The following is a 12,623-nucleotide window of genomic DNA, read 5'->3' as shown; positions in this document are numbered from 1 at the left end:
CTGTTGGATCCTTTTAAGCTGTGAATTGCTGAAAGGAAATGTACAACCCACATCCAAGCCTAGGGAGCGGATGGCAGACTCAAACTCCTTTGATACAGTCATTACCCTCACTAAAGTGAATTTAACAAGGCTTCCTGCAATCCTCACAGGACAGATAGACATGATAGTCATGACACTGAAAAGTACTGCACAAGAAACCTTCAAAATTAGCAGCACAGGAAGGCTGGGAGGGAGGTTTATTTTTCCAGCTGCATTCAGGAAGGCCTCTCCAGGATATAGCTAAATCACCCTGGCTTTTCACCCTTTCGCCTTGATTGCAACTGTTTGGAAGATAAACACTAACCTATCTTTAGCATTGGCATCTCCCATGTTATTCACTCTGAAATGGAACAGAAAAATGTCAACAAAGAACAGTTGGAGAGAAACTCATTTAATCAGCCTAACTGCTGGAATATGACATTTTCCTCAAACATGCTACAGCAGATTTTCAAATACTCTCTGTAGATGTGTTAACATCTACATTTGTCTCTTGGAACAGAAAAGAGGACACAGCTATTCTCACCCTTCTAGGAAGTGAGTATCCAATGCTCTGCTGCTGGCTGGTGCAGCACAGCCTCCTGTGCCTCCTGCATGGTGGCAGCACAGCTGCTGAAGGAGGGATGGCAATAGCAATGGTAAAGGGCCTGATAGCAGCCCCAGATGATAAACAAAAATTAGGAGTGGGGACAAGGATCATGTGCTCACAGACTCTTGAACCTACCCCACACTTTGTGTGTCACTGGGATTTGTACCAGACCTGAAAGCAAAGGGAAACTGAGAAGTGGCCTAAAACCTGCAGTGTGGGAAGGATGCTATACGGTCTCTGGAAATCTTATGGAGCTTATTATCTGTGTACATTATGCAATATATAGGCACATGGCTACAGAGTTCCCACATGGTGTTTGGAAAAGGTTTTGCAGTTGCAAACCCTTTCCCAAACCCAGAACTCCCAGAATTGAAGCACTATTAGGAACTTGTTGAGGAAAATTAGCCCAGCTGCTGGTAATTATTATGTCTTACTGATTCCAGTTTGCCTGCCTGACTGAAAGTTGTTCTGGAGGTCATGTTGCTTTGGTTTGTGCATAGATGTTACGTATGTGTGCACCATGCAGGGAAAGCAGCCATGAGGGAGAAAAGCTGTTTCACAGGCTGCATGCAGGGAGACACATGGGGTCATTTAAATGCTTTTTTTATGAGGAGGTTGGGTCAGAGTCCAGACCTGCTTCCTTACCTGCTGAATTGCTTACACAACTCTCCTCTGGTGCTGGAGGTCAGCTGGAGGTGCTGGTACTGCAAGGGAGCTGTGAAGGACCTGTCCAAAAACAAGCCACATCCCATGCCCCCCGGATTTTCCTAAGCTTTAAGATAGAAAGAGACAAGCTTCAATTCTGCTGTAGCTAGGAGCCAGCTGCACGAGTCATCTGCTGTACTTCAGTGCCCAGAGGGTAGAAATCTGTGGTTCTCAGTCCTATCAAGACACCCTGTTCACTATGTCTGTCTTCTTCCTCTGCCCCAGCCCTCTCTGTGCTGATCAGTAGGATTGCACCCCAAACCACGACATTAGAAATGCCATAAGTCCCCTGAAAATCATACCAGAGAAATATTAGCTACAGCTCAGTATCAGCTAATACCTTCTGATTGGGAAGTTTTAATTGCCAGAGGCTTGCCTTGGAGGAAGGTGCTACCACAGGATTACACTATTAGCACAGGAATGTTTTGAGAAAATGGAGAAAATACAGGCAGAATATTCCCCGTCCAGGAATTTGGTTTCCATTCTGCAGAGAGCTTCAGATGCCCTTCAGCATATATCCCACAGACTGACAAAACCTCACATTCACCTGCACACATGCACATGCAGCAGCCCAAAGGAAGCAAATTCCACTCCTACAAATTTACCATCATCAAAATCCCCTTACTTTAAACTCCAAGAAAAACATGTCCACATAGTATCAATTGCTCTAGTAAATAAAACTGCATTCTAACCAACTGCCAAAACTATCTGCAGCACTAAATAATTTATGGGTCAGAAGGAGGAGACAAAACAAATATGGATGAAAATAGGAACTATATATACATTTTTGTGAATGCAAGATGCTTGCCCAGTTACACTAAGGTTCTTGGGCACTCAGTTATAAACACTCTTTAAATCACAATTCAGGTTAATGCAAAGGTCTCAAAGAAGTAAATAAAGTAGTTTAAAATCAGTCTATCTCATCTGTCTCATTAGTATATACTTGTCAGTATAGTCTGCAAAACCCCTCTGAGCAGCATCCCCAAGAAAAGCGTTGCTCTGCACTGACTGCTGACTACTTCTAAATCCCTTTACCCCTCAAAGCTGAACAAGGACAGCTGGATCCCTGAAATAAGGACAGCCCAGTAAGTACTGTGCAAATATATCATATTTATTACTCTTTTATGGAAATAATAACAGACATTCAGGTAGAAACATATTAAATTAATGCAGTCAACAGTTTAAATGCAAAAATAAATATTAAGTCCAGCAGCTCAATGCATCTAAAACAGCTTATTTCTTCTAACGAATAGAAAAGATTTTTTTTTTTCTTTTTTTTGTCTTTAAACGGTGAGTTTCATACAATCAAATAGAAACGAAGGTACAAGCGCTTTCTTAGAAAACATCCCGACCCGGCCGTCCGTGCGGCGCTCCTGTGCCGGCGCGGCTCGCTGCGCTCAGTCCGTGCCGCCGCTGCCGGGCCGGTCCCGCCGAGCCGGGCCGGTACCGCCGGACCCGCCGCCCTCAGAGCGCCGAGTCCGAGTCGCTGGAGTCGAGGCTGTTGCGGAGGCGGCAGCTGCCCAGGCGGTCCCGCTGCAGGCAGAGGTTCTGGGTGCTCCGCCGCAGGCACTCCAGCGACTGCAGGAAGGACTTCTTGGCCTTCTCCTCCTCCATGGGGGACACCCCCTCTTCCTCCACCTCCTGGATCTCGTCGAAAGTCACCGGCTGCGTCTTGAAGCGCGACTGCCGCGGCCGCCGCAGCTTGCCCTTGGGGGTCTTGGCGGGGCGGGCGGGCGGCGGGAACTCCTGGGCCACGCAGACGAAGTGCGGCATCACCGCCTGGTAGCTGGAGCAGATGCCCATCAGCTCGGCCGGCTTCGCGGCCATCCTGCCGCCCGCGGGAGCGCCCGCCGCGGGGGCCGGGGCCGGCGGAGCGGGGCTCGCTGCCTCGGCCGTGCCGGGCGCCGGGGCTCCAGCGGGCAGCGGCGGCGGGGCAGGGACGGGCCCCGCGGGGCGGTGCGGCACCGCGCCGAGCAGTGCGGAGCGCAGTGCGGAACGCGGTGCGGAGCGGAGCGCTGCTGTCCGGAGCGCTGCGGTACCGTGCGGAGCGGAGCTGTCCGGAGAGACGCGCGGTGCTTAGCGGAGCGCGGTGCGGAGCGGAGCGCGGTGCGGTGCAGAGAGGCGCAGTAGGGTCAGAACCGGAGAGCGGAGCGGAGCAGAGCAGAGAGGCGCAGTACGGTGAGAACCGGAGCGCGCTGAGGAGCTCTGCTGTCCGGAGCGGAGCGGAGAGGCGCAGTACGGTGCGGACCGGAGCGCTCCCCGCTGCCTCAGCCGAGCCGCTGCCGCCGGCACCCCGGCCCCGTTATATACCGGCGGACCCCGCGGGAGCATGCTCAGACGGCAGCGCACCCGGGCCGCAGCGGAGCCCACTCGCGGCCGGCCGGGCTCTCCTTCCCGCATGACGTGTCCCCGCTCCGCCGCCCCCGCCCGCCGCGGCCCCTCGGAGCGGGGGGGCAGGTACAGCCCGGGGCGGGGGAGCCAGCGCGCTCCATCCTCTCGCCCCCTCTCCCCTCAGCCTCCAGGGCATCCCTCTCCTGCCCCGCGGTATCCAGTGGAGCTCCAGGCTGGTCCCGGACTGCCACAGCGGTACTTCAGCTTTCTGCATCTCACCGCGCTGCTTTTTAAGCGAATACCCTGATTGCTATGGCTATGAAAGAGTACCGACAGACCCGTCACTTCAGCTTTCAGATGATCTCTCCCCATCAGAGTAACAAACCCATAGTTAAAGGAAGCTCCAAGGCAAGGCCAAATCTGAACACCCTAATGTTACAGTGACCCAGATCTAAAATGCAGAGATCACACAGAATCTGCCTAGACAAGAACCATCACCAACAGAGGGTTAAGCAGGACTCTGGGATCTTGTTCCCAAGTCTGCCACCTTTAATGACGCTTAAATACCTCCTTCAGTATGACTCCATTTTTTCCTTTTAGAAGGGATCCCAAAATTTTCCATTCCCCCTGTAGGCTTTGTGGTACTTCTTAGATATGATGCAGAATCAGATCCTCAGACAGAAAATGGCATACAAGTGTGGCTGAGCTGAAACAAAAGACTGCAAATTAGCGACGGCTGGAACCACGCTTTAAAGCTGTGCGTGCCAAACACTCTCAGTGATGGAAAAACCCCACAGCATAAGAAAAACTTATGATAGCAATAGGAAAGGGCTAGAGGGAGGAGGAGTAGAAAAGCATAAGAGAGGAAGAGCCTGAAATGGTTAGTCTGTCCCCTCTTCAGGGCTAATGTTAGATGATTCCCATAAAGACACTCTCCAGTATAGCTTCACCCACTCGAGGATATTTTTGAAGCTTGGTTAGGAACCGGGAAGGAAGCAGAGGCTTAGCAACAGTGTCAGGAGTTCTGCTTTGTGATAAGGGGACAAGGACAATGCACTCAGGGCCCCGAGGTTTGCTGAGCAGACAGTCACGTACAGCACTCAGTACCCCCATGCTCAGTGTGCACAGGCAGCACAGCACCGCAGTGTGGAGGCACCCAGGGCACTGCCAGCACAGGCTCAATCAGCCCACAGTGGAATCTACACTCACTCAGCAGCCCTGGGTCTGTGCCCACCTGCAGCCAGAGCGAGCTTATTGTATTTTGCCACAAAACACATTCTTTGTGCAGAGGAGTACAAATGCTCTGAAAAATACCCCAGAGGCTTACATACAAAATACACATCCTGTGCCATAGTCCAGCACACAGAAATGGCCTTTTTTTTTTTAAAGTTCGCCATCAGAAACTCTCAACCTTGCCTTTGGTAAGTCTTAGGACTGGTCCCTCCTCCTTTCAAGTTGCCTTAGCAGTGGCAATGTTTCAAGACCTGCACTGGAAACAAACCGTTTTAATTATAGCCCGTCTCAAAGGGGATAAAATGCAACAAAAACACAGTTTTAGGAGAGAGGGGACCAGAGGTACTTGCTAGTGTGTTTCCAGAAGGCTGGCTGTATTGCTCCTTGCCATTGTAAAAGCAACATTAAGAGCCTTGGCTTTATGAAATACCTGGCTGCCATCTTTTGGCTTCTTGGCTTCCCAAGGCAGTTTTAGGGCCACAGACAATTTGAAGCCTTTTTGTTGGGAGACACTATTTGCTTAATAAGGGAACAATTTTATGTTTGGTCAAATTGAATCATTCCAGCTTAGAGAAGGCTGTGTTTTTTACTGTTGATTTTAGTGGCTAAATTTAGCCCATACATCCCTGCTGCAGTGCAAAACTTTCTCTCCAAAAGCTCCATTTACAGCCACTTAAATTCCTGATAATTTGATTCTGCAGCACAGCAAAGGCCAAACTGTTTCCTCAGTACAGCCCTCTAAGAAGACAAGCCTGATGACCACCAGCTTGGAGGACTTCTGGGGCTGAGCTTGTCTCTCATGCAGAAACAAGATGACACAGTGATGCCTTGGGTTTTAGCTTTTATATTTTTCAGAATCTCTGCTGCTTAGTAACTCTGAAACTTCATATTAGGTGTTAGTATGTTCTTTTCACAGGGTGGTTAGACAAAACAATGCCTTCCCAGTTAGATAATCAAGGACAACTGGTACCCAAAAAGCACAAACAACAGCAATGGAAAGGGGGCAAGCCAGGGGGCTGAGACTTCATAGCCTGGGGCTGTGGTTGAATAATTAACCCCAATATGGAGATGAACCAAAACTATAAAAATGTAAAGACTTGTGACTGGGACCCATCTTGGATTTGATTGGGGTGAAGCCCCAGCCAGGCTCTTGCACTGTCCAAGGTGTGTCCTTTCAATAAATATCTGTTTCAATCCTTTTGCTCTGCCTAGTCTCTGTTCCAGGTCGGCCCTTCCAGGCATCAAGAGGAACCTTGTTCTGGCAGTGCAGAAAAACATCACAGATTTGTTCAAAGCAAGGTAAATTTAATCTGCTCTAGCCCAAAAGTATCCAAGATTCTGATTTGATTGACTTGATATCTGAACTTCAACACACATCCCAGTACAAACTGCCTGTCTGGTTTCCTACAGAAAGTCCAGTAGAAAGGCAAATTCAGGTATATTTAATACCCTCACAAATATGATTATAAAATGCTTTGGGAAATTTCAATGCTGAGTTGGAGCAAGATCACCATGGTAATAACTGAGAGGCCTTGAAGATAGTATTTGAGAAAATTTAGAAAATACATCCTGTGACATAATCCCCAGAGTTAGATCTCCAAGGCACTAACAAAAAATCTATTTACTCAAGTAGTTTAAACCATGGCCTTAATTTCACTTGCTCCCAGCATTATTTAATGAAAGGAAATGAAATCTTGTGATTTCAATGAGTAACATTACAGCAAGTTTCGGTCCATTTCACTGCACTTCATGTCAACCCATTCAATTTAATTATTTTCATTTCATTTCAGACATTTCTTTTTACCATAATTCCTCTCCTGTGTGTTCAGCTCACTTTGCTCCCTGATACAGAGAATTTAATGGGTACCATTTAGAAAAGTTTTGGAACTTTTCAGTGCAACTCATGTCATCCCATTCCTTTAAAAAGTTTTCACTTAATTTCAAAATTTTTGGGTTTTCTTTCAATTGTTTTTTCATTTCATCATACCTCCTCTCCTGTGTGCTTGGTTACCTTCTTTCTCTGGTTAGGAGATTTCATGAAAGGAAATGGAATTGTGTGAGTTCAGAGAATCATTTTGGCGTGTTCCAACCCATTGCACTGCAAAACACTCTAATGCACTGCACCACCATTGCTCCCTCCACACTTTTCCCCATAGGAGCTGGGCACCTCAGCCTTGGAAAATGCTGATTTTACTGCTCTGCTCAGGGTTAGGGTTGAGAAAACCACAAAGCCCAGAGCTCCAGGGACACTCCAAAAGACCTGCCAAAGGGACCACAGCTGTACCCCAACACTGCTCCCTCCACACCTTGCTCCTTGCTATCACCCACGTGCTGTGCACCTGAACAAATTTCACCATAATTCTTTTCCTGTCTCTGTGGTCCACTTTGTTCCTTGATTTTGAAATTTCAGTATGTGTCACTTTGGAAAGTTTCAAAACTTTTCATTGTACCTCATGTCAACCTGTTCCATTTGAAATATTTTCACTTTGTTTCAGAATTTCTAGTATTTTTTCATCTGCATTCCATTTCATCATAATTCATCTCCTTTGTGTTCTGCTCATTTTGTTCCCTAATTTCAAGACTTCATTTCCTTTCATGAAGCCACATTGTATGTCAGCACACTGCACACAGGCAATGTGGAACCTTTACCAGAGCTAGGAACATTTTATATTCATATTTGGGGCCTTGCATAATTCAATTGCCAGTTTACAGGAGACACAATTATTGCTACTGAAACAGCATGGAAATCCCCTTGTCATCTGGTTATTATTGAAAACACACACACAGCCTTTTGCTGGCTGTCAGATCTCATGCCATAGAAGGGAAAGGAAAGATTAACAAGAGGATGTAGAGAGACACCAACCTGTTCCTGTAGGAAAAGAAACTTCTGAAGGGCCAGGGCTTTTACAGAAACCACCTGTAGCTGGGCAGTCACAGTGAACAGCACAGTTCATGGCCCAAAACAGAGCAGTCACTTTGCTGTCAGAGTTGATGGGGACCCTTATAGCCAGCAGGATAAGCTGCTTCCAGCAAGATGCCTTAATCCATACCCACTATGTAAGTTTCAAATATCCTCCCAAAACATACTCAAAAGCTGCCTCTTGCTGTCCTGGCAGGTGGCATTTCCAGCAATCACACAGTGCCTCACTGTGTAAATCTCCATTCAGCATCCTGGTCTGGGTACTCATTTCTATCAGGACAGAGGAAGGAGTTGCTGTTCTCTCTCCACTAGAATTTGTATCTTAGAACAACCAACAAAAACATTCAGTCAACTGCAACCTAACACATACTGCTTACAAACTGGAGATGACACACCAATAAACAGGCAGCAAATACAAACTACCTCCAAAAGCAGAAGTCTTTGTGTCTCTTTCCCTGCGTGCATATCTGATTTAAATTTGAAAGTGTACTTCTCTGATGGGGAAACCCAAGTTACATAACAAGGCCCAGCTGAAACCCACTGTTAAGACTCTGCCTGGAGAAAAACAAACTCTTTTTTCTTTCTAGCTATCATAACAAAACTGCAGCATGCAAAATGCAGCTTACCTGGGCAGCCAGGCCTCTCTCCAGCACATATGAATGCTTTTACACCAGGGAATCAACTGGCAACAAATCACAAGAACTTTGCACTCAAGAGTTGTCACATCCTTTTCCTTATGTATTTGGTTGGATATCCTTTACCTTCCTTTCCACAGTTTTAACTTCAGTAGCCTTTTAACACTTTCACCCTTTGAAATAATTAAATTAAAGCCAAGCCAGCCCAGCAGCTGAGTGTCTGAGGGTAATCCTACAGTAAGGATCACACCCCCTCACAGTCAGGCAGCCAGCAGGCCAACATGCAGCCAGCATTTTAAATGCTTGACATGGCCCTTGAAGTATTTTTCTAAATCACTCACATTCCCCTAGGCAACACCAAGGGCCATCCTGCCTGGCATCATTTGGGGGCAGCCATGGAGAGCCCTGCAGCCAACAGCACAGCTGAGGAATAAGCACATCTCCCCTTTGCAGCAGAGCCTTAGCTGCAGGAGTGGAAATCCCCAGAGGCAAGAGAAGATTCAGCTTGTTCTCCAGCACATTCTGCTTCCAGAGCTGGGGGTCTCCTTCACACACTGATTTTTATTCTGCCCATCACAAGATGAGGGAGAAGCCTCAGGCAATAAAGCATGAGGAAAATTCCCTTACAGCACTTCCCATATACTGGAGGGCAGCTATGTGCAGGAAGGCACCTGTGAGTGGCAGCAGGGGCTCAGGCTGCTTTGCAGGCAGCTTATGAAAACTTATCTCTACTAAAGCCACTTCCATGAGAAAGCTCTTCCCAACATAGCATAGAGTCGTGAGGATGGGCAAGTTTTCTGAGGGATGTTTCACACTGGATATGTCCAGTGTACAGATTAGAGGAGCATGGAAGGATTTTTATATCTTTTTACATCTCACCAGGCAATCTGCAAAGAAGTGGTGCCCCCTTGACACTTACTGAGGCTATAAGGACATTTTTAGATAAAATAGCATTTTAAGAGAAAAGGCTTGTCACATTGGTGTATGTCTCATTTTTATATATAACTTGGCCATCTTGGCAGAAAAAATTTCTTTCCAAGTCTCCCTAAAGTAATGAGAGGGAAATTCAGCCAGGTTATTGATTCCCAATTTTTCTTTGTTACAAAGAGCTTCATGGTATGATCCTCCTCAGCCCTTCCTGGAAGCCCAGATTCTCTTTCCTATTATTCCCTCTTCCTCAGTCCTAAACACAACAGTTTTACAGACCCAACAGCTCAGCAAGGTTTACTGGCACAGGGATGCTGTGGGGCTCAGCATCCCCAAAAGTGCCTCTCACTAGCAGGGAGCAGACCTGGGAGCAGGATCATTTCCCCCCAGTGCTGTGAGGATGCACAGCATGGCTGGCAGACATGACTAACACTTCTCAGTACTTGTGGGAAGCTCAAGATCCCACACAGTTAATACAAAATATGTGTGTTCAAAGCTCCTTTTCCCTCAAATATCTCAGTTTCAGTCTGCCTATGTTTTTACAAGCTGCAATAAATTCCATAAACCTTCTGCCCCATGCCATTGGACTAAAAATACAGACCACAAACAGACTAAAATGTTTGAATGTATTAATGCTTGTCACAGAAATGTATTATTTTATTCTCTACATAGAATTATTGAAATTGCAAAGTGACAGCTGAAGTGAAAAGTCAGTGTTTCAGCTGCACTTCACAAGTTAACAGCATTTGGCTGTCATCACACCACTAATAATAAATGTAGTAATAAAACACTTTGTTTTGAAAGAGAACTGCAAAGTGTTTCCTGACAAAAAGCTGCTACATTAAATTTCTTTTGTTTGGCCTCACAGGCATCAGAAGGGATGGCAGCTTTTCCCAGCACTGTTATTGGTACATCAGGGCACAAGAAAAAAGTGTGGTTCCAATGACCAAAGATTGCAGTGATTGCAGGAGACTCAGCTCTTTAAAGAATGAAACTATACTTAAACTAATTAAGATACTGACTGCTTTGAACATTCCCCCTGGTACAAGCTGCTGCCACATGAAGTAAAACCTCTAACCTCCCATGGCTTGAACTGTCAAGATATTACCATGTCCAGTTGTTACTGTGACCCTATCAAGTGAGCAGCACAGAAATTAGGATTTCTAGTTCAGGACATTCTATCTCAGGTTCAAAATATGGAAGAAACGCTTTGCCCCACAAAGTTATTTAAAATGTCTAGGAAGAAAAAAGACTTTGTGCATGCAAGGAAGAACTTTGCTGATGAATCATGGGAATTTCCAGCCCTCCACATGCTCCACACTGAGCAGGTGGCTGGGATGGTGCTGATGGCTGTGCATTCTGAGCTGCCTCCTGGGACACGAGTCAGCTGGAGAGCAGAAATGCTACTGCCAAGGCAGCAAGGAGAGGAGGATTCTCCTGTTCCATGCCAGAGAGGCCCACAGTAACCCAGAGCTGTTTCTCTTCCATATCCAACTGCTGAGCTTTGAAAGAGCTGAATTTAATTATTTCTGAGACCTACCATCCTCTCTCAGATTTGGACAAAACTGACCACACATCTCAAATACAACAAGGAAGGCCTGACCTTGTTAAGTCAGAGAGTGTGGCCAGGAAAGTTCTGACTGCTCTGGAGGTCAGACAAAAGGAAAATTTTTCTGTATGAGTCAAGATTAATAATCTTGAGTTGGTGCCACAGATCAGATCTTAACACTTCTGATGGATTTTATCTTCCATTTTCTTCTGCAGCTAAAAGTACTGTAGACCATCCAGTTATTCCAGCAGAATAAATTTCATTTTTTCTTCTCCTTATAAGTCTATTTGCAAGCAATCAAGAAAGAAATCAACTGTGGTCTAGAGATTAAAACAGAAGCATCTTGAAAATTGAATTATCAGGCTTCAAGTAACCTAATACTTGAGACATTTTTGTCCAATCTCTAAATGTTTCTAGGACAAAGATTGTAACGACCAAAGTAGTAAATTGCTGAGTGATGGTACAGCAACTGAAGCCCTGCCTTGCAAAGAGGAGCCAAAGTGGTGCTAATGCAGCCAAGCAGAAAGAAAAAAATCATAATCCCATTCCTGTCAGATGAAAGCCCACAGTGCCCAAAGCTGAGGGATGATCTTTGGTAAAACATGACCAATTTAATCTCTGCAAGGGAAGCAAAGCCAGGAGATAACTGGGGAAGTCACCAGGAAAAAATGATTAGTGCAAAATACAGGGATGTTACAGAGAAGCAGTCAATACTTGGGACAACTTTTTCTACCTGTGGCTGCTGCAGCACCAAGATGCAGCATCAGGATAGATCCTGTGTCTACCCTGCCTTGCCTCAATCACTCTCCTTGCCCTGAGGCCTGGAAGAATTTCTTCAGGCTGATTTGTCAGCTTATTACAGGATAACTCTTCTCTGGTATGAACTGTCATGGCTCCATCAGTGCTCCAAGAGTGCAGGTATGTACAGTTTGTCAGACACTGTCTCATTGATGTGACTGCCACTTCCCCTCCCCTTCTCTCCCACTGCTTCCCAACAGAAAACACCACCAGGAAATTTTTAATCCTCTTCCACCACTTGCCCTTGCTTCTCCCCAAAAATCAGGGAGCCTGCACCTTGTGGTCCCTCCTCTCCAAGCTCCTGCAGGTATCTCAAACTAAAGGCATGCCATGTCACTTGGACAGACTGTCTCCTCCTTGGCAGAGATCTGCCCCCAAAAAGCAAGTTGGGAAAGGAAACTGGGAACCATGTCAATTCTGCACTTTGACAAACCAGCCAGGGAGTGTGGGTTGTGTATCTAGGCCAGTACACTCTCTGGAAAACTCACATCTCCACTCACCCCTGCTTCATCCTTTGCTCTCTGCATCACAAGCCCTTCCGGGCAAGAAGCCTTCCCACAGCCCTCCCTAATGATGATGATGACCCAATGACAACTTTGTGTTAAGTCACAATTATAAATCCCATCCCATACAACACTGAGGATCTTTCTAGTCCATGTGCTCTTCCAGCTGCATGGCAGCCTGCCGTGGCACAAGGCTGTGGCTGGAAATACATGCCCAGGACAGAGGGCTGGCACTGGCATTCCAGAGATCAGCTGTATTGTCAACCCATTCTCTAGCATGGATCTATGTGATGCCTCCACAATGGGAGCAGAGGAACAGAACAAGCCACACCCTCTGTGACCAGCAGAAACAGCTGCACACAAATTTAGATGCAAATACCTTTCAGCTGAACACCAC

General features: G+C 46.5%; 1 protein-coding gene and 1 long non-coding RNA gene across 2 annotated transcripts; one reads left to right on the top strand and one right to left on the bottom strand.

Annotated features, from left to right (window-relative positions):
- Positions 1 to 2,420: 2,420 nt before the first annotated feature.
- Positions 2,421 to 3,449, bottom strand: LOC306803880 (uncharacterized protein C11orf96 homolog). Its single transcript, XM_079309793.1, has one exon. It carries the CDS (start codon positions 3,155 to 3,157, stop codon positions 2,795 to 2,797), a length of 363 nt encoding a protein of 120 aa, XP_079165919.1. The 5' UTR covers positions 3,158 to 3,449; the 3' UTR covers positions 2,421 to 2,794.
- A 139-nt stretch (positions 3,450 to 3,588) lies between these two features.
- Positions 3,589 to 6,090, top strand: LOC306803857. The gene is made up of 2 exons (XR_013774725.1): positions 3,589 to 5,764; positions 5,907 to 6,090. It is a non-coding gene; the product is annotated as an uncharacterized lncRNA (long non-coding RNA).
- Positions 6,091 to 12,623: the final 6,533 nt, after the last annotated feature.

This window comes from Erithacus rubecula, assembly GCF_903797595.1.
Source record: "Erithacus rubecula genome assembly, chromosome: 6".
NCBI classification, from domain to species: domain Eukaryota; kingdom Metazoa; phylum Chordata; class Aves; order Passeriformes; family Muscicapidae; genus Erithacus; species Erithacus rubecula.
This window is presented reverse-complemented; position numbering and strand designations above follow the sequence as displayed.

What these genes read in the sequence shown, in the direction of transcription:
- LOC306803880 (XM_079309793.1), bottom strand. Translation starts at nt 3,157, where the DNA reads ATGGCCGCGAAGCCGGCCGAGCTGATGGGCATCTGCTCCAGCTACCAG.